Here is a 26,590-nt window from a genome sequence, read left to right as displayed (position 1 = left end):
GTATCTGTGCAAGGACTTTTTTGTTTTGGAAGTATTTTATGAAAACAGAAATAGACACATTGAGGTTTTTGGTTTTGTTTTTTTAAATTGGGAGGGTAAAGATGCAAACTTCTACTAAAGCCGTTTTGAAAACGAGATCTTCCAGGAGAGAGAGATGTAAAAGCAATGCTTTAATGGTTTGTTCTGTTTGGACACAGATGTAACTCCAGTTGCCATCAGTGACAATTATTACTGGTTCAGTTTTGTAACCTTTCCTTTTTAAGCAATAGAACAGAATCATTTTCTCCCAATATGGGAGCACTGTTTAACTTGTTACCAAGCCCAAATAATCCTATTCAGGGTCCCACCTTAGCAGTTACATTGTGCTCCTATTTTTTACACAGACCCTTACCCTGAGCTGTAGCTGGGTACATCCCATTAAGCAAATGTTCTCCAAACCTGTTGTAATGGAAGGTGCTTTATTTGTTTTATGTTGTACAACATCTGCTGGAAAGCGTCCTGTGAAGCCTGGCAGAGAGTAAAGCTGCTGTCACTCTGTGGGGGAGGCCTTTGCAGGTTTTATTGCCCTTGGTCTTCCTTCTGGTTTTGCTCTGGCAAAGGGATAGCTTTTGGTATGTTCACCTGAAGTCACAGCAAAATTCACCAATTTATTCTTTAAAGACTTTAATGCTGTCCTGATTGCCTGGGGAGTCTGCTTTGCTTGCTCTGCCATGCTCACAATGGCAAAAAGCCATGCCTTGATTTTTACAAATGTGAGATGTGTTCCCCAGCCTGCGCTCACCACTGATGTCTCTTTCCGGTAAAGGTACAAACCTCGTGAGAAACTGAAGGTTAATTTTGGAACTCCAGAGTTCTTGGCTCCTGAAGTGGTGAACTATGACTTTGTTTCCTTCCCAACGGACATGTGGAGTGTAGGCGTCATCACGTATATGTTGTGAGTAACCCTGCGAGGGGTTGTGGTGATAGCACCAAAGGCTCTGCAAGAGCACGCCAGTGGGGAGGGTATCTGCAGAGCAGGAATGCAGCAACCACTGAGCCCATCTGGCTGTGACTCCTCCTAATTCATTCTGTTAAAAAAACCAGCTCTTAACGCAAAGGCTCTAAACAACAAATAATGCTTTCGATAAATACGTAAATGTTCTTCTCCCTGACCACCTTATTTAGCAAGGCAAAATGGATCAGGTCTTTTTTTACTCAGAAAAGTTGCCGAAAGCATGTCAGAGTTTTCATTTTGATTGCATGCCCGAGGACTTGAGTTAATTTTCAGATTTGCAATCTGATCATTTTAGTAGCTTGGACTTGGTGTGTATCTGCACAGAGTTGGGTGTTAGGCCATGGGTCTAAAAAATGTCAGACTTTTCTCTGATATCTGGATGGTGGCCATGGACAGCTTGTCTGTCCAAAGTCGCTGACTTTGCGTCCCAGAATCTTTCACAGATGCTTTCTGTGAACTGGATACATTTCTGGTTTAAATTTGTATGTTAGCCAAAACCCAACTGAATGAAGTAATAAATGACTGAAGCAATAAATCTGGGCTTAGAGACTAATTGAAAAAAGCATACTATTGTTCAGAATTCTGTTTAATTCAAGCCAAATATGGATATGAGCCTTGATTTAGGAAAGTGCTTGAGTCCCCCTAGCTTTCCTAGCTGGGAAAGCACTGAAGTATGCACCTAGATCCCCATGGAATTAATTTTCTTGGGGATCTATTAACAGTGCTCCCTGACATAGCTGAGTGAACTGCTAGAGAGTAACACTAACATTACAACACTTTACTGTTCCAAACTGTTGGCTTATCTTGGCAAGGACTGAGAATTGGAACCCCCCCATAGCTGAGATTCTTTCTTCTCCGTAAGCTAACAACAGCTATACAGCAGAGGATTTGTAGCAGGAAAAACACATCTTGCATATAATACCTACTCATCTCCCTCCTATTCTTTCTTTTTTTTAAGGCTTAGTGGCCTGTCCCCATTCCTGGGAGAAACTGATGCAGAGACAATGAATTATGTAGTCAATTGCAGCTGGGATTTTGATGCAGAAGCATTTGAACAGCTATCAGAGGAAGCTAAAGACTTCATTTCCAGACTACTTGTGAAGGAGAAAAGGTACCTCTTTATCTGATCGTGAGGACAGTAGCACCTAATGACATTAAGTTCCTCCTAGCCAACTGTTTGGATTGCAGCTGACAATGGGAGCTTAATATGTGACATTTTTGTATGCTGTATCTGTGCTTGCTGGGCAGTTCCTCAGTGATTCAAAAGTCCCTATTTAAAAGGACAATGTCTGTGTACCTTGACTGAAGAAAGTTGCTTTTCACAGTAGCATCAATACAGGCAGAACAGAGGAAATATGGAAGGATTTGCTGTGTAGGAATCTGTCTTCAGTATTCCTTCTCTGAGCAAAAGCTATTTATATTGTTACTTTGGATTCTGACAAGCCCTGACAAATTGCAAAAATGTCTCTTGAATGTTGTAGAGGATAAATGGAAGCTGCAGCTGTGAAAATGTGCATTGTTCTCTTCTAAAGTAGTCTACATGCATTTGGTAGATATTTAGGAGAATTTGGGACTTAACTCTGCATGTGGCTTCTCAGTGTTGGCTCCAGTGTAATAAAAAGTGATTGCACATATGAAATAACTGGAGGGAATGAGGATGATATTGATGTCAGACCATGGCTATGGGGTTGGGTATGTGAGTAGAGAAAATTTTCTCTTGCTGAGTAGCGATACAAAACTAATCAAAACAGGAAATGATGCATACAGTGAAACAGATTGTGTGTTTGAGGGGAATTCAAAGGAGTGCTTAGAATATTAACAACTTCCAGATCATTACCTAAATCAGACAAATCAATTCTAGCACTAATTACATTTTGAACAGTAAGTCACATGAAAAGCTAAGAATAAACTGAACTTCAGCATATTGCCAGCAGGAGACAACAAAGGGTTTTTTCTCAGACTGTGATGGTGATTTGCTATGAAACTGTAAACTTTGCTTTGGAGTCTTCCTTTTTTTTTCTCTGTGCAATGGGAATAGGGACTCCAGAGGGACACTTCTGGTTAGAAGCTGTGAATGAAATGACTATGCAAGAAAAGAGTGTTGTCAGTGAGATGCAAAGAGCAACAATTAGTTGGCCCACTTGTTCACAAGGTACATGGACAACCTTTGCTCTCCTACAGACTAGGCACCTTTGCCATGCTGGGACAGTAGGTCTGGCCTTGTGCAAGATCTGTACCTACCTCCCCTGACTACTGAAATTATATGCGAGCAGGCAGGACTTGTCTTTTCCTCATCTTCTCAGTGACAGCTCAGACAGAGCTCAGGTGTTAGGCATAGGCTTTTGTTTTGAAAAAAGGCAAATTAAACTTTCTTTCTCAACACCTCTCCTCCAAGATTTCCTCTATTACCCTATATTTCTCAAAGCTTTTTGGATAGGCCTTCACATTTGGGCCCATTGTTGAATGTCAGGATATAATGTATGCTTAGCTTGATCCAAGTTTAGGGTGAATAGACAATTGTGCTTTTTAAATATGAGGCACAGAATAAGCCTGTACTATGAGGACAGACAGGTAACACCACAAATATTTTTCTGTATGTACTGATTCTATTAGTAAAGTTCTGCATTCACGTAACAAAATGATACATAAACTGATGAACCTGTACAGCTGCTTCTTCAAAGAAAAAACCCACACACCTAAAACTAAACCCTAAAAAGGCAAAATACAGCATTTAACCACAGCTCAATCAACCCACTGCAGACCCACCAGCAGCTTTTCACACCACTCACCCCTTACACTGGAGAGTGCAGGATGTCTTTAGCATCCTACGCATTCGGATGAACAGCATCTCAGGAGGCATCTCCACTCACTTGTGTTGGTTCATTTAAGGCAGTTTCTTTATCAGTAGTACTGAGGAGCACAGAGCACTGAGGAAATGGCACTGAGGGTATCTGGATTTACATGGCATATTTCCCCTCCTGCAGCTGTCGGATGAGTGCAACGCAGTGTCTGAAGCACGAGTGGTTAAACAATCTACCTGCCAAAGCCAAGAAGTCCAAGCTTCGCCTGAAGTCCCAGTTGTTGCTCCAGGGTTACATGGCTCACAGAAAATGGAAGGTAAATAGACAAAGTCTGGCAAATCTCTTTCCAGAGGGAAAATCAGCTCAACACAGACCGACCCGTTCCCTCCTTTTTTGTGTGTTGGCTCACTTTTGCCCACAGGCTTCTTTCTTGTAAATATGAGTTTGGGAAGTCTATTTTCCATTGTAAATCAAGTTTTTTCTCCTGCAGAATGATACTGTTTCTATTTTTAGCAAGTTCGGTTTCAATTTTTATTCTTTCTGATTGGCATTTAGTATTTTTTTTTCTTTACAAGTTCAGAGACTTCAAATGCTACTTAGCTTCTATTAAATGTTCTTTCTCTTCATGTTGGAGAGATTTTTTCCATTGACAACAGCTGCATTGTTCTGTTGTCACTAGGGAGTAGGGATACAACATAAGGGAGTTTTGTGCCTCCCATTGCAGAGAGTAAAAGTGCGGTAGAGAGACAAAATTAGGCTTAAACCCATCCGGAGAACTCAGAACCTTTCTGATAACCCCATGCTCCTTCAGAACTGAATTTTATATGAAGAAGTGATACATAAGAATTTCTATTGGAATCTTTATTGGATTATAGATAATTGATCCTGAAAGGTGAACACAGTGATTTTGTTACAAAGCTGCCTGTGGAAATGTGAAGAAAACTCAGTGAGGACCATTTCCTTTTCTTTTGTCACTGGAGAGTTGTAATTCCTTGCCAAAGAGTTAAACCAGAGCCTTACACTTTTTCCACTCCTGCACTCCAGCTGTTTGGTCACAGACTGCTGCACTCGCATTTTAAAAAAATACATAATCTAAAGACGTATCACTGTACAATTCGTAATAATGCTGCAGAAGTTCACAGTACTAGCAGTCTGTGCTGCAGTCATCAGTGGTTCCCCAGTACAAAGCTGTTCTGCACTGCAGTCCACACAAGGTGTGGGTTACTAGAGGTAAATGGATTTACCAAGAAGAAAAATCCATGTCAGCCACAGAAAAGGTCCTTTTCCTCAGTTGCACTCACACTTCAACTGTTCTGTTTTGTTCACAGAAACATTTTTATGTGGTGGCTGCTGCTAACAGGCTGAAGAGATTTCAGAGTATGTCTGTCAAGCTTGCCTAAGATTATATGAAGCATCTGCCACTGTTGGAGATGGACATGAAGCCATGGAAGGACTCAGTATCTTCAATAATTTCTACCCCTTTGTTTTATAACATAAGGTTTTGGGTTTGTCCTCCTCAAATATGTGTGGTAGTGCTAAGGTTCCAGAAGCACCTCAAGGAAGAGGCACTGAAATAATTTCTCAAAGCAGAAGCTACCTTGTTTGTATTTACAAGTTTTTAGTTGTTGTACATAGTGATGGAAAAACATGGCTGTTACTGGGGCTGACTTCTTGCTGAAGGCTTTCTGTGGAGTATTGTTGGTGTGTTTACACAAGAAAACACCTTGTCAGTTTTCTGGTTTCTCACATCAAGCATGGGATCTCTAAAGACTTTCTTCAGGACTGATGTATGTCATCAATTTCAGAGCATTGCCACAACAGTGGCACAATTTTTCCCTCAGATGTTTGTTACATAGAACAAAAGATACGGGATATCCTTTTCTTCTGTAATTTTTTCAAAAATTAATTTCTTCCTCCAAACATGATCATGATGATTCACTGCAGCTACTCAGAGCTGAATAGTTTTGGGTGTTGTTTTTTTTTTTTAATTCTGCTCTCTCCTTTAAAAAATAGTCACTGCATAGTTAGGAAGTATGAGGAATCCTGGTTTGAAGCAACTTAAGTCAGTCGGTCCACTGCTGCTTTTTCTCATGGTGAATTGATTGAACTGTTGGAAGGGAGATAGGTGAAACTGCCACAAATAAAAATCACCTAATGACCATTAGGTCTATGCAAAAAGATCTCATGTTGTCCAGAAAAGATTTCCAGACATCATTTTGTATGTATTTAAAACTTGTAAGTGCTTCTCATTGGCTATGACTGCAGCCCTTAATTTTCTAAGTTTTAGTTTGAAGATTTTTTTTCTCCTTTTGGACAATTTTAGTGAAGTCTGAGAAACTAATATGGTGTGATATGCAAAACAGGTTTTATTGCTGTTCAGTGGCAGGGAAATGGTGTGTTGCCAGACTCTGCCTTTAGCCCAGTTAGGAGGCTGAAGCCCGTTTTTTTCCCCCAGTTTGCTCTTGAACATTAAACGTTTTCTTAACAATACTAACTTCTTTGGATTTTAAACTTTTTCCTGATGTATAAAGAGTTGGAGCCACTTACAACCTCTCAGCTAAAAGTATAACATTATTTATTAAACCTGTGGTTTCCTTTATGCCTGTTCTAGATTCTGCAAAACACAGTGTGGGCTGGATGGGCTCCTAGGAAAACCAGAAACTAATAGTACTAAAACTAGCTTTCCAGCAAAGGCATCAAATCACTGTAAAGCTCCCTTTACCTTTATGGACTTTCACATCCCTTGAATTTGCAAAAGTGTTCGTTGCTAATAAGGAGGCTTGTAAGACTGGCTTACCCTAGTCTAGTTATCTTTTCCACTCCAGTGCTTCTCACTTTGCATAGTCCTGAATTCTGGGCTTCTGCAGCATTTCCAGAATTGAGACAGAGCAAAATTATTAAAATCAAGTAAAATAATCTTGACAATGTATCACCTTCTGTGAAGGCCCACTTTAGTTCATGTTTTCCTTCCACAGTAGTTCTGCATGCTAAATGTGATTATATTAATTGGTCTGTATATTTCTGAATTAATACTAAGAAATTCCATTAAAGTGGAACAAGCCTATTCCTCATTTTGGTTTAAATTAACCCCCCTGCCAAACAAACCTGAAAGTATCTCTGAGCAGGTCTTAACAACAGAATGCTAATGTACTAGGTTGGATCCTCTCCCATTCTGAGGACCCTCTGCTACATATTAGATCAGACTTTAAATGCCAGACATTTTGTTACAGCTCTTACTCAATGTGGGTTAATTATCCAGTACTTTCTCTGCACATCAGACATTTGTTTGGAGTCCGTTCCCCAATACTTACTTACTGTTATGTTTCAGAACTCTCATCTGGAATGAAATTAGCTCTTGCTAATTAAAGTAAAGTTGGCTTCAGGTGATTTCTTTTTTTATGCATTGGGAGGAGAAGTGAAAGGAAAATGTCCAGTAAGTTTTAATTTTCCAATTACTGTGTGCTGCTTCCTCTATTTTTTAAGAAGGTAACACATGTATGCTCTCTGCTGTCTTGTACCTATTTCCTCTCCATTTTCTACAAAGAGAAGGTGCCTCTGCCCAGCAGGATTACTATTTCATTTCTAATAGAAAGAAATCCCTTTAGATTTGGCAGCTATCATGTTGTTCTGCAGTACCATGGAACCCACCTCTGCAGCCTTATGGGATGTTTCTGCTTTGAGGTCTACAAAAAGCTAAAAGAACAAACCAGAGGTGACCTGTGAGTCACTGGAACAGTAAGTATGACAAAAAGAACTGGCCCCATACACTGACATCTAAAGCAGTTAATGATATCAACTATCATAATCCTGGTGCAATCAGTGTCACCCAGGTAAGCAGGGAGTATGCACAGCAGTGAGGCATTTGGCAAGCCATTAAATTACTGTTGAGAAGAAGCTCATATGGGAGCAGTGTTTTAAATCTTAAATGCTCAGACATGAGATAATTTATCTTGTTTCATACAGACACTTAGGGTTTTCTGGGCTGTTTTGAAACAAGGGTTTATGAGTTAACTTCTCTTTGCACATCCCAGGCAGAAAACATGCAAGTGAAATGGGCAGAAGACTTGGATTGGTTTTATTATAGTTACATCAGCCAAAGTTGTGATTTTTTTCTCAAAAAGTAGTTAACACAAATTGTAGTTTGAGTAGCTGGGATGCAAGTGTAGGACCAGAGAAGTTGCCTCTAAGAACTACAGGGCAGGGCATTCTCTCCTCTTTGCTAAGTTTGTGACTGTGAGATGCAAAAAAACCTGTATTACCCAGACAAGATCCTTGTCCCCTGGGTATCTTCCTCCTTAAAGAACAGACATCTCCTGTATGTCTTTTATTTTGTGCTCTAAGGGTTTTATATATGACAAGTGCCAAGAACCTGATATAATACAAAGCTTTTTCTCCTACTATCTTTATTGTTTCTTGGAATATTTGGGACCTGTTACAAGCACAAGAGACTTCAGTCCCATACAGGTCATAGAAATAAGTCTAATTCAGTGACTAAACAATATTTCTTCAACAGTAAAAAAATAAAAAAGTTATCAGTCTTATAATTCCTCTGCTGATTTTGCAGTGTAACAAGACACCATTAGTCTCCTCCCTCTTTTTTCACTGACTACTTCCAGCAAGGGGCACAAGGGCATGTAACTTACAACTTATTTACACTTAACACAGCATTAGAGTGTTACCTGCTTCTTGCAGCAAGAGAAATGAAGCTATTCTACCACCTAGTGCCATAGCTGCTCCAGTACCCACCTGGCAAGTAGTCAGGCTTCTTGTAAAATCACCTCAATTCTGATGTCATTTACTAAAAATAGCATTCTTAAATACTTAAAAACTAGCTCATAAATAAAATTAGCTGGCTACCAGGCAGCCATCACTCATGCCACTGAACTCTTGTTAGAGCAGAGGGAAAGTTAAAACTGTGAGCAAGCAGCAGTGATATTACTAGGTGGCACTACAGAGACAGTACTCCTACTTGTCTTGTGCCTTAACAGCATTTTCTAGGATTTTCTTTTTCCATTCTTCATAGTCTTGCTTTGTTTCAGTCTTTGGCTGTTTACATGGCATCTCCTTATCATCTTCAGATCCTATGAGGGAAGGAGAAAGTCCATGACAGGCCATCGTGGGCAACATGGTGCTGGCAATAACCATGGCAGTGAGCAAATGTACAGACACAAGCACAGGGTCTTGCACTATATTATCTAATTCTGTGATTTGCTGCTCCCCTCATCTGCCAGAAGTCACCTCTTTGCCTTTGTGTCTGAATGGAAGACTTGTCTTTAATTCTACTAGGACTACTCAGTATAAACACCATTGTCCTTCTGCTAGGTTCTCTTTTTCCTTTCATTAGCCAGTGGTTTGCAGAATTGGAGTAGCTGCTGTGAACTGAATATTATGGCATATTACACAACTAAAACATAGGACACAAGGAAATGGAAGGAAGCTGCATCAGGGGAAGTTCAGATTGGAGATTAGGAAAAGGTTCTTCACTGAGGGGATGGTCTGCCACTGGAACAGGCTCCCCAGAGAAGTCACGGTGCCAAGCCTGTCAAGAGTTCAAGGAGCATCTGGATGATGCCCTTAGGCATGTGATATAGTTTTAGGTAGTCCTGCGAAGAACAGGGAGTTGGACTTGGTAATCCTTATGGGTCCCTTCCAACTTGAGATATTCTATGATAAAATGTTATCAAGCACCATTAAAGCTCAGGACTGCTCTGGTGAGCTGATTTTAGTTCATAAACACAACTTACCATCTTCCTTCTCACAATGCTCCAGGTTGGCGTTCAAGCTCTCAGCTGTCTCTGCAGCCAGTGGAACATCTTCTAAAAAAAAAAAAAAAAAAAAGTTGCTTTGCTTCTGAATGGTGTTTGGGGCCTCAAGGGTGGCAGTCTATATTCAATTCTTTGACAGCAGTGCCACCTTCCAGAAGTATTGTCTATTAGAGCAGTTCCCTGGTCCAGACTGATGCCCAAGCTGTACATGCAGAGGTGCCAACACACTTCAAGGGTTGCACAGACTGGTTGGCTGCACTGCTGCTGCATTTGTAACCACAATGATCCACCATGTTCATACCCCAAAAACACACTGCGCTACCCTTCTTGATTACTCAGGCAGGATTATCAGTTATTTTTTCCCCTTCTATCCCATTTCCACACTTTGTATTATAGATGCGCACAACCCATGGGGGGCTGTCCGTATATACAAATGCACACTCTTCCCTGAACTGATACAGAAACTCCTAGTTGCTTTAGTGGTGGGGTAAGGTTTGGGTTTTTTTTTTTTATAGGGCACTGCACTATGGGAAGGTCCATGCCTATGAAGAGAGCAGCAGTTTTTGGTTTGGATTCAGGCAGCACGTTCCAGAAAACTTCATGATATGAAGCATGAAGACAGGGTGAAACAGGGGTACCGTCAGTGGGAGAGGAAGAACGAAAGCCTGGGAAAGGAAAAAGGATATAAGTAGGAAGGAGCAGAGATGTAAGGACATGAAGACCTGTGGCATATTTCAATCTTCCTCCTCCACAAAAAGGAGTGGAGAGAGCTGCAGGTTCAACAACAGGTGAGAGATTCCTCATGTCTGCCCACTGTATGTGGAGGGATGGTGTCAGGTAATGGCTGAATTACTACTAGAAGAGCAAGGATTAGGCTTGTTAATCCTGCAGTGGGGGAAAGGAAAACACAGAACTGAGTCAGTCAAAGCAGCAGAGGTAGCAAGATGTCTATGTTAATTTGTGTGTCATTTTGCCATGTTAATAGGGTGCAGAAACCAAGCAAGAAGGAGGAATCCAAGACAGGTCAGTTAGTATGGGTGAAGCAGGGAATAAACTGCAGCAGCAGAGAATGTAAGGAGCAGCAAGCATTTGAGAAGAGAGAAAAATACTTATTTTTGGCCTTGCCACATGCTAAGCTGTTGTGACTTCCCCAGAAGCAATTCCTGTGACTGGGAACCGGGCTGCAGGAAACATGTTGGAATGGATGGGCAGGTTTGGCTGAAAGTGATCAGAATGAAATCACTAGTGGAAAAGGATAGGGCACTGTGAGGCCAGGCAATGGATATGCTGTCTTACAGGGATAAAGCCAAAAAACTTACTGCTGAGTTGCTGGCTTATCTTCTGCAGCTGACTGCACAGCCGGTCAAAGATTGCTTTTTTCACCCCAGACATAGCCAACATTTTAGTTTTGTCCACTTTTAGCTTCAAACACCTACAAGAAAAAGTTAAGTTATCTCTGTACAAAGCAACACTCCAGCAACTATCACTCAGATGAGGGTGACATTTACTATACCAGCACTGCCTGTGAGAATGAGGAAGGTAGGCCTGAGTTTTCATCCTGTCTAATCCTTGTCTCACTCAGAAACAAACTTGCTTAAAAAACAGGCCCCTACACTACTCACTCAATACAGCTCAGAAATTGAGACCCAGGGTTAGTTCAAGTTACATGAGGAAATTCTATTAGGAAAAGGTACTTTTCAGATTTTGAGGGAACCAGGACAAAATCCCACTACTGCAAAAAGCTGAATGGGACCTCTGTGTCAAAAGAACACTTGTCAGGAGCTGTGCAACACAGCACCTGAATCACTTAATAAGATTGTTACAAGGCATAATACTGAGAGGAAATATATTTGCATGCAAGCAAATTCTTACAAAGGGTCTGCTGAGTCAGGTGCTCCTGACACCTATCTTTCAAGCTGATGCAGGCCTAAAGCTATTGGATCCATCTCCCAAAGGTTTTTCCTTCTTCAGAATGGCTGATTCTTGGTGCTCAGAAGTAAGCCAGCAGCCATTATTGCACCATGAGCAGTATCTCACCAAAAGCCACTTTTTGCTTTATGCCCAGCTCATTTCTATCCTGATGTGGGAAAAAAATCCCCACTGAATCTGAAAATGTTACTAAGGAATTATGCTGGTTAGGCTGAGAGGAAGGAGGGTGAAGTGCAAAACACTAACAGAAGTTCTTCAGCTACTGACATGGATGTGTCCTAATAGAATTACCCACAGCATACACTTACACACCAGGGAAGACATAATGTCATTTATTTTAGGGTAACTAAAGATTCTTTTCTGTATATTTGATATAATACTTCTGCTTTCTCCTGAAAGCAAATGCAGTATAGGTTGGAGACTTCTCCATTTCCAGGAGCAGGGCAGCATAATGCACTAAGCAAGACCCTTCAGACTATTCAGACATGCTGAATGAATCAGCTGCTTAGACCATAAGCACTGTGTCAGTTTGGTGTCTCACTAGGCATTTAAACCCACAAAAGATCCCTCAAGCTATACTCACCTGCATGCAGTGAATAGTGCAGCTGTTACAAAAAGTGGTTTTGAGAAATCAAGGTCCATTTGCTGTGCTTCAGAGAGGCTGGATTCATACCTAAAGAGCAACAATAAGAGAGAGAATTGTATAGTGCATTTGCCTCAAATGAAGCTGTTGAAATGAATTTGTCACACGGCACTACTCAGCAGTTGAACAGGTCTCCTGTTGGATCACTTGCTCCTTTGCAACCCAGTGAAGCAGAAACAGCTGCTACTGGCTGAGAAGAGCAAAAGAGACTAGGGAAAAGAAGGGAATTAGGATCATCTCCTCTTTTTGAATTAAAGGTATTTTAAATTAGGGATCTGGGTCACTGCAGGTCAGTAAAATCTATGTCTTGTGGTCCCCATCCACGCAGCACTTTTATCTCTACATTACATCTAAAAGTTACCATGAGATGCTTTGCATAAATCCATCCTATAGAGGGTAGAATTATGGTTTCTTTGACTCTTCTAATATGTATATTACACAGATGAAGGCTTAAATACAGAAAATGACATGATGGATGTGCAGCACTAGAGAATTTTTTATTGACACCTGTCCCCAAGCTGTTTTTTTTTAGTTTGTATTAAGCATCAACAAGCACACACAGCCTTTGTTCACTGACCAGCAACTCAGAATATTCTAAATCCCTAACAGCATTTAACCATGGGCTATCAGGGTGACAGCACTCCAGAACAGAACTCTTCAGTGATTGCTCTTGTTAAAGTCGATGTTACAGAGTGCAAAATTTTAGTTATATCTGTTGAATCTCCATTGAATTGTTCTACCTTTTGTTTTTACAGGTACTATGCATTGTAAGAGATCTGTTTCTCCAGAAGGGAGGACTTGTTTCTGTTGAACATTACTTCTGAAGTGTGACATGATCCAACTGTGACATGGAAGACAGCATGATGCTATAGACAAACACAGGGACTAGGAGTCCTATATTTTTTATGCTATTCCCACTTGAAGAACTGGGACTCAGACAATGACTTACTGAGATTCACAAACTAAGTCTTTCTAATATGTATTCTAAAAAGTAGCCTAGATAAACGGCTGGAGTGTCAGTGCTTAGAACTCACCTCATCACTCCACTCAGTGGGAGATACCTGGCCCTTCAAACCATCAAGCTCCTTACACATCTAATGAACTAAGAATATTACTAGTGGTTACCATCGTGCTCATGAGAGCTTCCTCACCTCTGTAGTATTTTTGAAGCGGTGCTCATTGCCTCTGTGCAGCAGAATTGCACAGCCAAGTCTCGCATTCCCAATCTGGGGTTCACCTCTAGCAAACACTCCAAAGACTTCATGGAGCTCTGGTAGGTTGTCTTCTTCAAACCGGAGAGTTTAACAAAATAGCTCTTTCAAGAAGACAAAGACAAACCCTGAGACTTAGCAAGATTCCTTCCCGACATCTTATTCAGGCAACCAAAATAGATTAGGGAGAAACCACGCAACACCATAAAGTAAAGTTCAACTGCTATATTAAACAAATTTGTGTAATGAACGACGTAAGTTTTGACTGCACGCAGAAAGATTAACCACCTAGGAATGCCGCATCTTTTAATGCAGTGTTATTTTTAGACCATTTCACTGGAATGAGGCTTGTCTTTTCCATACAATATGACATGGCCCTTTTATCACAAGGTGGTTAAAAACAAAGGTAACCAAGATCTGGGCAACTTGAAGAGTTGAGCAATACTTTTATACTACTCCTCACGGGGTCAGGTCCAATTCAATTCTCCTCTGTCTGCGAATGGACAATCATGAACGTCTTGTACCAGACATTATTTTGGCAGCTCAGTGCCATTTACCTGGCAGGTCTGTAGATGGATATTTACAGGTATGTCTATAGAGACGGATTCCTTGGAGCCGCTGCTTCCCTCCCACAGTAAAAGGGACAGATCTTAAATTTAACATCCTTGCTGGTAGTTTGTTTGTTACTGAAAGAGCTGAAATTATAACAAAGCAAGCTGAACTTGTGAAGTGACTACAGCACTGATCTCAGTCTACCATTTCAAACTGTGAGTAGTGAAAGGTCTAACTCTGCGTTTAGCAGCACACTGCTAGGGTAATGTCAGTTATTACTATCCCTTTCCTCCTCCCAACATACACTACACAGAACAGTGATTCTAGTGGGCTTATGGAGAATGCACCAGTCAGCCAAGTTGTATACTGTGTCTTACTTTGTCAACTGGTTGTTTCATGAAACTAGCTGCTAGGTCCAGGCACATCACAGCACTGCTTGTCACTGTCATTTGAGCCATCAATCCTGTGCATTTCACCTGGGACAGCCGCAGATACTCTTCAGCTTTTCTGCAAAACACCCAGCATACAAAGCTCTCGTTAACAAAAGCACAGTTAGAAGACAGTAAGAATGGCAGGACAGAAACTGATCCAAGGTCTACCTCGTCCAGCACCCCGACTCCAGCAGTGGCTGCAGCACACACTTAGGGAAAGGGTGCTAAACAGGGTGGCAAACACAGGACAACACTGCCCTTTCTCTAACAATTTGCAGCAGTAGCTCTGCATTTCATCGCCTGAAACGACTCTTTCGTTAACCGCATGTACCGCAAGGTCAGTGACTTTTCTCACATCGACCAGGACCAAAGGAAACCGACGGCAGGCCGGCATTGCAAGGAGGCGAGGCAGGCCTTGGCTGCCGCTGCCGTGCCGGGAGGGCTACCGGGGCCCGCCAGTCCCCCCCCCGGGCGCAGCCGAGGCCGGCCCGGCGGCGAAGCCCGGCTAGGCGGCGGGAGGGGCGCGGGCCAGGCCAGCACCGCGCGGCTGGACCCGCTTATCCGGACGGGAATAACGCTCCCGAGAGCGGGGGCGGCCGGCTGGAGCCGGTGCGCAGGCTTTTCTACAGCGGGAGGGGACGGCACCGACTCCCGGCAGGTGCACCCCCCGCCCGCCCCGCCGGAGGAAGACGCCGCTCCCGGGGCTCCACCGCAGCCGGGCCGCCCGAGAGGAAGCCGCCCCGCGGCACTGTACTCCCCACCGGGCGGCCCGCCGTACCTGACGACGCCGGGCTCGGTGAGGCCCAGCCGGGCGGCGAGGCGCCGCACCACCCCGCGCTCCATGCGGCCGCTCCCGCCCGCTCGCCCCGCGACGCGGAACCAGGTTCGGCCGCGGACTGGCCGACCCTGCCGCCAATCATCGCCCTTTAGGCCAATCGGCCCGGAGCGGACCACTTCCTCGGAACGGACCAACGGGAAGGCGGCGGCGGGGCGGTGCAGTCACATGACGGTGCGCGGCGCTGCGGGGTGTTGCTGGTGGGGGCGGCTTGTGGCGGCGGCGCGACCATGGTGAGGGGCCGCGGGTGGCGGGGGACCGGGCCGGGCCGCGGCGGGGGGTGCCGTGGGGCGCCGCCCGTCTCGGCGCTGACGCCGAGGCCGAGGCTGAGGCTGGTCTGGCCGCTGCCGTGTGTGCAGGTGGGAGGAGTCCGGCCCGCGCCCGCCGGTGGCCGAGGGGCAGGCCCGGCCGCCCGGGGCCGGCCTGGACCTGGGGGCTCCTCTTCGCTGCCGCTCGGGCGCGCCGTCAGCAGCTGCGCTCGGCCGCTGGCGGCGGTGGGCTGGGTTGGGCTGGGCTGGGGCGGGGGGGGTGGGGGGCCGGAGCCGGGCCCGGGCTCGGGCTCGGAGGCCGCCGCCCGGCTCGGGCGGGGCTGAGGTGAGGGCTGGGCCCGTTGTGTCCGCGGTAACGGTTCGCGCTGCGGTGAAGGCTGCCCGCGGTCCGCCGCTGCGGCGGGTCAGTGCGAGTCACTGCTTTACAGGGTTCAACCGAGTTTGCGTGTAGGGGCGCGGGGGAAGTAGGTGTTTTTATTGGGGAACCGCCACTGTACTTGCGGTCAGAGTTTAAGTGTATTTTAGCGTGCCGCTCCTGTCATAAACCCGAGGTTATGTCATTTCGAGTGCTGTGCATATGGGCTCTTGTTGTCCACGGGGCAGTCTGCTGTTCAGTTATTCCTGACCCTCCAGGACTGCTGTTTCTGACTTTCCTAGTGAACCTCCTTTCTCTGCCTGCAGAAAAGGTGGTTTTGCATCGGTGGGCCCAGCTCCATAGAGTCGTTTTGGAGCAAATGCTGGGGTTTATTTGAGAGGCAAGCCTGAAATTTCAGCATGGAAATAGCTCTTATTGAGAAATGCTTTTCATTTTTCAATAAAAATAAGGGCACAATCAAGTTTCCTAGTAAAACCGAAAAGTCTACCTCTTTAATTTTCAATAACATTGTAAGCAGCATGTGCTATAACTATCATGGCGTGTTAATTAGCTGAAGTGTGGAGTATAAACAGTACTAGCAGTATCTAGACAGTGAGGCAAAACCTAACTGCTTTATAAAGCAGGGATTGCACTGTTCATAGGCTTTTGGCACAGGCTTTCTTTTTAAAGTTATGTGTATGTTGCTATCAGTTTAATACTGTATTCTCTAGAGGTAGGGGGGGCAAAACCTGTAATGTTACTTGAAAGATTAATGGAAAATACTTAACTGGGTGATGAGAAATGCTAAATCTACATAGATAGCAGTCTCTGTCCCCCACATAAATACTTTGTGGTAGTCATTAACTCATGAATGATACAACTTTCCTCTGCCTGTCACTTCCATGGGAACTGGCCTGAGACTTCTCTGGTCTCATGTCCTCTTTCTAAGAATAGCTGGTATCAGGTGATTCAGAAAAAATAAACTTTTAGGTGTTAAACATGGGATAATCCCCTCTACCAAATTAGGCCCTGCTGCCATTTCCTATGGTTGAGCTTGGTTTAAACCGTGAAGCTGAATGTTTAAGTACCTTTAACAAGACTGATTTTAAGAGGGCTCTGGCTGTTCTTGATCATCCCCTGAATAAAAAGTCCAGCCCCTTGATTCTTGTTAATGTCTCGTGGCTTCCTGTGGCAGTAAGTACCAGTTTAAACATGTGAAAAATGTTTTCTTCTCTCTGGTTCGTCTTTGAGCTCCTATGCTGTGAAATACAATAGAAGTTCTGGAGTTGCCTTCAGTGTTGCAGAGTAATACTTTCTGTATGGCATAAAATGCTTATGCATATTTTGTTAATTCCAGGGAGCTCAGTGACTTTTACAGCAATGCGTTGTGTGCACCCAGGCTTCATCTGTAGGTTGGCAGTTGTCCTGATCAACTTCTGTAGCTAACCCATCTTCTGTCTTGAGTAGTGTTCATTTTAAATGTCTCAGTGGTGGCTGGTTGGTAGGTAGTCCTAATAAAATCCAACTAGGAGGAGGCAGAAAAACTTCTTTGGGTAAATCTCATTCATTGTGGTACTAAACACAAGCATGTGAGCAAACAGAAGGAAAAGTCATGCGTGGAATAGGCTGTAAGCACATCAGTTATCTAAAGAAAAGTACTTAATTGTTTGGAGATTTGGTGAAAATGCACTTTAGAATGGAACAGAAGCAAAACATTCCTCTTTGTATTATTTATACTCTGCATCTAGCTTAAGATACCTGTATCATCAGAATACAAGCTGTTCGGTAGGCTCCACAAGCTTGCCTTGATTCTGCTGTGTTTCAATACTATGTAATCCTTTCTCTTGAGTACTGCAAGTTAACCAGATTTAGTGGAATGAGCATCTTAACTAGTCAACACATTGACCCAAAATAATAACCCTCTCCAGAGTGCAGCTAAGTGTCAAGTATGAATCTTAGGAAGTCTTCCCATGGAGCTGAGTGTTAGAAAATAAGTAAATTGTACACAATAGTTGTAATGTTCGCTTTGTATGTTCAAGAATAGTTGCCATTATGAGGATAGGCATAGTCCAGAATAACATTTGCTGCTGCAATAATACACTTTTCTAATTGTTATTTGCAGGATAAATTGTATTACCCACTCTGATCAGCCAGACAGTAGACTTCTTCCAAGCTAGTTTGGGGTTTAAAAAAACTCTTGTTTTCTAAGCAACTTAGAGTTCACTAGCCTTTATTTAAAAAAAACCCCAAGGAAACAAAACCTGAAACAAACAAAAAACCACACCCCCAAAAAATGCACACCAAAAGCCAGCTCTCCTCACCCCCCTGCCAAATTCAGCTGCTGTGTGTTATGACTTCCATAACTTGCATGTGGTAACTTATGATAGTCTTTTCTTCCAAGCTAGAAGACGACTATGGTCTTTTGTACAGAAACTGATAGTGCAGCTGAAAGAGGCTGTTCTCTGTCCCTTCTCCACTGCTCACTTGCTTCCTTGTGGCTTCAGAGGGAAAAAGGTTAGGTAACAAGTAAAGCAGAAAACTGTTCACATCAACTCTCCTTTTTTCTTCAACATTTGCAGTGTATCTATGGGGGTATGGCTCAGGCATTTCTAAAGTCTAAATGGCTGCATAATTGCTATAAATTGCTTATCTTGTGTTCATGCAGGAGTTTATACCTTATAGTACATGTTGTTGACAAGGCAGGACATTCTGTGCCTTGATTGTGGAGTAGTGCTGCTTTTCTCCAGTGTCAAAGTATCTCCCACTTCAAAAGCTTATGTTCAAGACTCTTGTTTGTAGATTGGCGTAGGACTCCACAGTGCAATTGCATTTTTTGATAAAATAACACTTGAAAATACTATCTTGTGTTACTAGGTTCCTCATTTGAAGTGGAAGCTACAGAGCATAAACAGCTTTATTCAACATTGTATCTGACAGAAGAACTGGTTTCTAGTTTGGTGTGTGCCCTGCTGTCATTGGTATGCTTTTGCTCTACGTTCTCTTTACTTCGGTTACTTTTTGCTACAGCTTCCTCAAACTTCAGCCCTATGTGTCAGGATATGTGTATCTTGATGTGATTTTGTGTATCACTTGATAATAACCAGGTTATGTGTGGAAAACTCTATAGTTCTGAAGCTGAAAGTAGCTTGCTTTCTAAAGTGGAAAGAAAAGGGTAAGCTGATAAATATTCAGACTTTGAAAAGTAAGAAAGAGTTGGTGCTGCTGTTAAGATGTTTTCTCTTCATATAGAAGTAAAGCTGCTACAAACACCACCTCAGGCTGCTTCCGTTGTTTGCTTGTGACAGTCAGTGGTAGGTTATCTCACTACCTGTGCAACTGTAAAATGCTGAGATTGTCTTTTCTTTAGACATGAAGTGCAGTACCCTTGTAGTAAAGACATCTTTGGTTAGACCAATCACCTTCTCAGTCCTCAAATCAGAACAGGTATGAAATGTAATTTTGCTTTTAATCTTGAAGAGATACAGAAGAAAAAAAGTTAATCTCTGTGGTAACATGGAGATGGTTCTGTTGATGAATTCAGTTATGTACTTAGTACGGTCCTGGTGTTGAATACAGTGTGGGACCTTGCTGCTCAAATTTAGAGCAGAAATGGAAATGCTGTCAATGTCTTCTGTTGATGCAGACAGAATGTGATGTAAAGCTGACTCTGGTTCATTATAAATGGGAAAGCTAGGTCAGACAGAGCAAGGCTCTGAAACTCCATTATTTCCCCAACTGTTGCTAAAAGACAGTGGTTAAAGTGTATACCTTCAATTAGATATTTCTGATGAGATCATTATTGGTGTCATGTAAAGCATAGTCTCAAACTTGTCATAGCCATTATGCTTTAACCAGTGGTTTTCACACCAAAAGAAAGGAAACTGATGCGCATGCACTCTGCCAACCACTTCTTGAGGTTGTAACAAGTATTATGTGTTTCAGTAAATGCTTTAACTTGATGTTGCTGTCAAAAGGCCTTCATTTCACAGCCCTACTTGCAGTGTTTTATATGGTTGTAGGGTGAACTAGGTGAATGGTAAACTATTAATCAGCTGGGCTAGTCTTCTAGCTTATTTGATGCTTTACAGCCTAAACAGCTCTCCCAGCACTACATGGCCTTGGGGATGGAAGAGCAGGACTGGTAGCTGTGTAAGCTTAATGCCCATTAGGAGAAGGGGGCTTAGGAAGCTGTGGTTAGTGTTAACGTTACTGCACTGGTTTTAGCTGTGCTTTAAGATAGAGAGATCTGATGTGGTTAGAGCATATGGCATTCAGCTCAGTAGTGAAGTATCTTCTCTAAAGCACTAGTATGGGTTCAGGGGACTGTAGATTGTGACAAACATTCTGGCATAGACATAATTCAGCAAGTCTGTTACATGATGTTTTGATATTGATTGTTGCACACTAGTCCCAGCACTGTCATTTTCTGTTCCTTGAAAGTCCGATCTGTCATGGAATAAATAAAGCTTAGCAATTACAGCAGAGTTCTGCTGGTAGAACGCACTTGCTTCACTTTTGGAAGTTTTCTAAGAGTTTGTAGCTATTGAATTGCCTGGGAAATAGGGTCATCTAGCCATGGATACTACTTTTGCCTTATACTTAAATTGTTTTTTGGAAGATCTGCACTTTATGTGATTAATTAGAGAGAGCTTTGTAAGAGGGGTGGTCATTCTAATTAGCAGAGGTTTTTTTTCTGTTGACTAAACAGACTTGTTGATTAGTTATTGTGCAGGGTTTGAATATTACTGAGGCACACTGAGTCACAGAAGTGTTGGTTGGAAGGACCCTTTATCTCATATAACCTCCTGCTTGAAGCAGGGTTATCACCAACGTTAGATCAGATCAGCCTTGATTTTGTCTAGCTGGGTGATTGAAAACCTTCAAGGGCAGAGTTTTACCGCCTGTTTGGGCACGATCCAGGCAAGAACAGTATTGCATGGCACTGTCTGTTTTCTGTATGTGGAAAAGGGTAGTGGGGAGAACAAAGGGGAGATACTGTCCGTGACTCTTATTAGGGAGATTCCAATTGCAGAGCAAGAACCCAGTTAAATACAGGAGAAAACAGGGGCGTGCCAAAGCCGCAGTGCTCTGTAACCATTAAGTTGCTGTTGAACTAACACCTCTCTATTTTAATGAAGACCTCAATTTTAATCCCAGTCCTCAAAAGATACTTATGGGGACTCCAAGCATGGGGTGTGTGGGAGGAGTTGGTACTCAAGATACTGTTTTTAAGAACATCAGGATGATGTAATTCATGGCCTGCTAGTTTGTCACTGAGATTTAGTAAAAGGAGGAGACCAGGAACCTTCTGAACACAGTGGATGAGGGGAAAAAATGTAAATAGTTGAGAATGTAGTGAAGCTGCAGGCTCGGAGAACCTGCTGTGCAAATCACTGTGTATGTGGTATTTGTCAAGAGTAGAGAAGATGTAATTGGGACACAACATCGGTGCTTTTATCTCTGTCCGTATTTCAGAGAGGCCACCTGAAAACAAACTGCAAGATTGGGAGAAGCTGGAAGGCTCTAATGAGATGTTGAAAACTGGGCCTAAACAATAGGTGGATGGTGGTGTTTCCTTGTAAGGTGTTAGGAGGAAGGCTGGTTGTAGGTGGGGAGAGCATTAGGCGTTCTGATCTAAGTAAATTTGGACATCTTAGAGGATAACTTAAAGATGTTTATAGGAACTGATCTCCAGTCTGGTAGAGGGCAGGGAGCAGCTGCAGTAGGAGAAGGCCTATTGTAGTTGGGTTGGGGGGGAAATTTAAGGCTGTAAGCAATGGATTTAATTAATATTATAAGAAAATGCAGTATGATCCTTGGAAAGGCAAAAGATGTTGAAAGTTTAAGTTGAAGGCCCAGAATGTGCCTCTTTGAGGAGAGGTGAGAGGAGGAGGGTCACTGGGACAAGTAGGGGACATGAAAAGTTGTTGCTTCTCTTCAGTTTTCTATTGCCTTCTGCAAGTTGCTTCTACCTTCAGGAAAGCAGTAACTGTACTTTATGCTTTGCTTATCTGAGACTTGTCCTTAATAGAGTTGCGTGGCTCAGACGGCAGTTAATTGAGAACTTGTGAGTACAGGAGAGCGTGTGTGCAGTCCGGGCATTGCTTTGAAGCTCTATGGAAAGAAGTAATGCTTCCTCTCAACATAGTGATGTCTTTGCATTCTCTTGAAGCTTTTTCTTGCCAGATACTTGCACTGGATTCTTGACCTCTAAATGTTGGAAGGGAAAAGTTGACCCTGTTCTGTCCCCATAGTTTTGCACTCCAAGAAGCAGTGCTGCTTGCAGGTTACCCATAACGTACCTCTCCCTGCCCTCAGGTTTTTGCAGAGTACTGGGAACTTTCTCCCTTACATATCACACAGCTATTTCTGACAACTCTGGAGTGGTCACACTGCAGTGTCACTTGCACTATGTTCTAAACTACAGGAACCCAATTTGAATCAAGTAATGAACAGCTTCATAAAAATAATTGAGTTCTGTTTTTTTCTTCCAGCCAACAACACAGCAATCTCCTCAGGATGAACAGGAAAAACTCCTGGATGAAGCCATTCAGGCTGTGAAGGTGCAGTCTTTCCAGATGAAGAGATGCTTGGTAAGAATGTGACTTTAAAATGCAATGAAGCTTCTTGTCTGCTAGTTGTTAAACAGTAAATCAATACTAATCTCTAGTGCTGTGAGGAAAATTAACCCTTTATGCATCTTTCTGGTAGAGGCTTTGCAAATAAATGAGGCAGCTGCTCCATGAGAGTTAGCCTTGAGTATTCTTTGAATGTGTCTTCCTGATTTTGCTCTAGTATTTGACAAGATAAATTATAAAGATGTGCCTTTATAATTAATGTGCTCACATTTCAGTAAACCTAAACTGAGAATAAGCCTGCCATTTGACAGCAGAAGGCTATTGCTCAAATTCATTTTATGTGGAACTATATGATGAGAAAGTATGTTGAACATAAACAAGAATAGTGTTGTTTTTTCCATGTAGTCTTTTCTTGGCATGAACCACAGGCTGTGAGGCTAATAATGAATTACCTGCTGCATAGGATAAATTTTGTAGTGATTAATTGTAGACTGATGCATGAATTCTTCTGTGACTGGAAAACACCATTGGCTAGGGTTGTGCTGAGATCTTTATCTTGAAATTGTAGCCAGTGCAGACAGATGATGTCATCATGTGTAGCTTTCTTGGGTTTGAGAAGCCTATTTTTATTTGGAGAAACTGCTTGAAGTTGCAATGAAAACTTATATATTCCTGTAGATTTTCATGTGGTTAGCCAAGCTAACTTTGTTTGCAGCCAAATGACAGTAGCAAGAAAGGTAACACCCATTCCAGTTTTATAGTCTGTGGAATGCTTTTGAAGTCTTTGAAGTACCTGCAGCTGAGCTTTTCACTGCTATCTGTGACTGAGTGACAATATACTAAGTGGATCACTCTAGCAATTCCTTTCGTTCTCCCTCAAAACTTAATGCAGCTGCTTGTGATGGGTTGAACAAGTATGTATAGGTGGTAGATTAGAAGTTTGTCTTGTATCCTGTGATGCCAGGTGATTATATGCACCATAAATGTAAGTTATATGCAGCCTAATAAACTGTAAGGTGTTCAGTAAGGTGTTGTTCTTGGATGAGAAGTAGGGGAAGAGGAATCTAATTCTAACAGTGGTCTGCCGGCAGTACGTATCTGCTGTCTCCTAGATGTTTCTTCATGACCTGAGCAAAACAACAGACCAGACTGGGGGCGGGGAGGGGGGGCAGGGGAGAATCTGTTCTATTTTGCTTGCTGGATAAGATCTGAGTGGTGAGTGGAGATTTCTGCATAAGCAAAATTTTCTTTTAAGTTTTTTGTACCATTAGTATTCACAAATTATTACTGTAGCTCTGTCTTCAGATATGTCTTCTTGCCACCTTCAGGTATAATGTTCTGCTTAATTAGGATGGGCAACATAGTACAAGCTAGATACTAACTCACTTCATTTAATTGGAATTTCCTGATGTTTACTTAATCTTTGCATGCTTTTTTAAAAAGCTATAAGTGTAGCTTTCTAAAATACTGCAGTTGCCCAGTATTATTTCTTACAGACTGTTCTCCCTTTCTTTCTTCCTCTAAAGGACAAAAACAAGCTCATGGATGCTTTGAAACATGCTTCCAACATGCTTGGTGAGCTGCGGACTTCTATGTTATCTCCAAAGAGCTATTATGAGCTCTGTATCCTTTGAAGAGGGAATGAATAGTTGAAATGCTGAATTTGGAATGTTCATCTGCTCTTTTTGGTACAGTGGTGTCTCGTCAGTCTCAGATATTTACTAGCACTTTTCTCCTCAATATTTAGTTATCTGGATATATTGTAGGAGAACACGCACTTATTTGCTCACTGTGTAAGTTCATCTTTTCCCTTTGGTATAAAACAAGTCTTTAATGTCTTCCATATCTTCCTTTGGGCGGTTCCAGAAGTCTAGTTCTGTAAAAATACCAGCTCTGTAAAACAACTCTGCTTGCACTATGCTACCCCAAAATCTGTAAAACCAACTTACTTTTTGCCCTTCATTATTATCTTAGCTTCTAACCATAAATCAGTGCCTTGGTGTATTTACATGTGCATACTGTGGTATTTGAAGAAGGGGAACCTTTTCATGAGACGTAGGAATAGAATACGAATATATTCAAATACTACTTTCTCCATGTGTGGATGATATTCTTCTGTGACACCTAGTATGCCTTTATTTTAGACACTCTGTTCAATCACATCTGTTTGCTTGCTATTTTGATTTAGGGTTTGGGGTTTTTTTTCCCCTTTTCTGATATGCAAAAAATGACAATTGAAGGCTTGGGGTTAATTTTGCACACTTATCCCAATAGTGATTATTGTTTCAGAAGTACCACCTACCTGGGCATGATTGTATTTAGTACAGCATCTTTCCTCCTTGGTGTGAATGAGCAAATTACTATGTAAATCTGTTGTAGACATTCTAACTTAAAATCCTTAACTATGAGAGACATGGCAATTTCTGATGAGCTACACTACTTGGAAGTCTACCTGACAGATGAATTTGCCAAAGGAAGGAAAGTGGCAGACCTTTATGAGCTAGTACAGTACGCTGGAAATATTATTCCAAGACTGTAAGTGTGTATACGTATGCTGGAAATATTATTTCGAGACTGCAAGTGTGTATATGTTAGTGTGTGTTTGGTTTTTTTTAAAACTGGTAAATAGTGGTCAGACTCTGGGTTCAGATAATGATTGACAGCAAGAATTCAGTTTGCAGTGGTGAATAGTATTTCTGCTTATCTTAAGAGTGGATTGCTATGAGACTTTGGAGATCTAGGCCAAGAGTGCAGCTGTAGAAGGTCAGTTCCTCCTGCCAATGTGTTGGTTTTGCACATGACCAAGATGGAAGCACTTTGATCTTGGAATAAAGTTGGCTTTTGGGTAAAGAGCTGGTCAGTGGAAGATCAACCAAGTACCACATTCTGATCAATGACATTGACTACACATTTATTAACTTTTTCCGTTATCTGTTAATGAATTTGTACCTGAGAATCTAGGTCTTAGATCCTCACACATAGTAGATGCTTTGTAACCATCTGTCTCTTTGGAAAGTAAGAAGTGTGAGAAGGAAACTGAAAATTTCTGTAACTTAATTCTTAAAAGCTTTGTGTTTCTGTATATGTTTTTTTGGCTATGTGTTAGCATGCCAGAGATGATACTGGAAGGTTTATCTTTAAATATGTGACCATTGGGCTGGAGTAGATCTTCTAGATATTCAGACTTAGGACTCAGATTTTGCTTGGTACTGCAGTTTTTAATTCCTGACCTTATGTTCATGCCAGGAAGAGGCTTTGGAGACACCAGGCTGCACCCTCATGCAGTTTCTGGAGTTTGGCTAATGACTCCACAATGTCTTTACCCCTCTGCATAATCATTTGAGTTGTCTTCCTACCTGCTTGATGTAGACTCTGGTTCTCCCTGATGAACACTTCTAGTGCTTTCATGGAGGTTCTGTGCACATCCATGCATGAGGCAGAGAAGCATACAGAGAGGGTTGAGGCCTCTAAACCAAATATGTGAAGGTTCTGAGCATTATATGTTTTTTCTCTTAAGCTGAAGGGGAGTCCAAGTATACTGGAGTACTAGTCCTTTGCATCTTGCATGTTCCTTCTACCTGTTGCTTAATATAGAGATGCTGAAGGAATGAGTACAGGCTTGAGGATTTCCAAAGAGCATAACACCTGTCCTGCTAGACTACAGTGTGAAAGAGGCTTAACTGCTTCACCATAACAGATTACTTATCTATATGTGCCAGGGCTGTTTTCCAGCTTAGTGGGGTGCTGGAGGTGTAAACAAGCTAGTCTGAGAGCATTCAGAACTTCATGTATGCTAAGCATTTACACATGCAATGCATAAAGCATTGTAATGCGGTCAAGTGGCTGTTCAGACTTGCTGTGCTCTGTAGCAGAGGAGAATAGGAGTTGAAAGCTGATTAAATATCCAAAATTATGGGACCTAGCTGATATTTTATTGCTTTCTGTACTTTGGTAATTCTGCCAGGATGAAAGAAGGGAACTGTTGCCTTTGAGTGTGATATTGTTACTTTACAATTTATTGTTTGATTCTGTGCCTTTTGCAGGTATCTCCTGATAACAGTAGGAGTTGTCTATGTCAAGTCATTTCCACAGTCCAGGAAAGATATTTTGAAAGACCTTGTGGAGATGTGCCGTGGAGTACAGCATCCTCTTAGAGGCCTCTTTCTTAGAAACTATCTCCTGCAGTGTACCAGGAATATCTTACCAGATGAAGGCGAGCAAGCAGAG

General features: G+C 42.3%; 3 protein-coding genes across 13 annotated transcripts in view; 2 read left to right on the top strand and 1 right to left on the bottom strand.

Moving 5' to 3' along the window:
• MYLK3 (myosin light chain kinase 3) overlaps nucleotides 1–6,854 on the top strand; it is a 63,930-nt gene extending 57,076 nt beyond the window's left edge. For all 9 annotated transcript variants that reach the window (XM_052797154.1, XM_052797149.1, XM_052797153.1 and 6 more), the window contains 4 exons: nucleotides 806–934; nucleotides 1,953–2,105; nucleotides 3,979–4,111; nucleotides 5,124–6,854. In XM_052797154.1, the coding sequence (XP_052653114.1) occupies nucleotides 806–934; nucleotides 1,953–2,105; nucleotides 3,979–4,111; nucleotides 5,124–5,195 (487 nt within the window). In that variant the 3' untranslated portion in view covers nucleotides 5,196–6,854. The remainder of the gene's footprint in view (nucleotides 1–805; nucleotides 935–1,952; nucleotides 2,106–3,978; nucleotides 4,112–5,123) is intronic.
• A 1,071-nt stretch (nucleotides 6,855–7,925) lies between these two features.
• Nucleotides 7,926–15,222, bottom strand: ORC6 (origin recognition complex subunit 6). The gene is made up of 7 exons (XM_052797160.1): nucleotides 15,105–15,222; nucleotides 14,273–14,402; nucleotides 13,284–13,447; nucleotides 12,073–12,162; nucleotides 10,880–10,992; nucleotides 9,540–9,611; nucleotides 7,926–8,876 (listed from the first exon to the last, which is right to left on the bottom strand). Exons 1-7 carry the CDS (start codon nucleotides 15,167–15,169, stop codon nucleotides 8,761–8,763), a joined length of 750 nt encoding a protein of 249 aa, XP_052653120.1. The 5' UTR covers nucleotides 15,170–15,222; the 3' UTR covers nucleotides 7,926–8,760.
• VPS35 (VPS35 retromer complex component) overlaps nucleotides 15,153–26,590 on the top strand; it is a 26,956-nt gene continuing 15,518 nt past the window's right edge. The window contains exons 1-5 of one of the 3 annotated variants that reach the window (XM_052797156.1): nucleotides 15,153–15,335; nucleotides 22,280–22,378; nucleotides 23,890–23,986; nucleotides 24,775–24,898; nucleotides 26,407–26,589. In XM_052797156.1, the coding sequence (XP_052653116.1) occupies nucleotides 15,168–15,335; nucleotides 22,280–22,378; nucleotides 23,890–23,986; nucleotides 24,775–24,898; nucleotides 26,407–26,589 (671 nt within the window). In that variant the 5' untranslated portion in view covers nucleotides 15,153–15,167. Of the gene's footprint in view, nucleotides 15,395–15,907; nucleotides 16,117–22,279; nucleotides 22,379–23,889; nucleotides 23,987–24,774; nucleotides 24,899–26,406; nucleotide 26,590 lie in introns of those variants that run through there. The other 2 variants (XM_052797158.1, XM_052797157.1) reach the window with 2 other exon arrangements.

This window comes from Harpia harpyja, chromosome 9 (assembly GCF_026419915.1).
Source record: "Harpia harpyja isolate bHarHar1 chromosome 9, bHarHar1 primary haplotype, whole genome shotgun sequence".
In the NCBI taxonomy this organism is placed as follows: domain Eukaryota; kingdom Metazoa; phylum Chordata; class Aves; order Accipitriformes; family Accipitridae; genus Harpia; species Harpia harpyja.
This window is presented reverse-complemented; position numbering and strand designations above follow the sequence as displayed.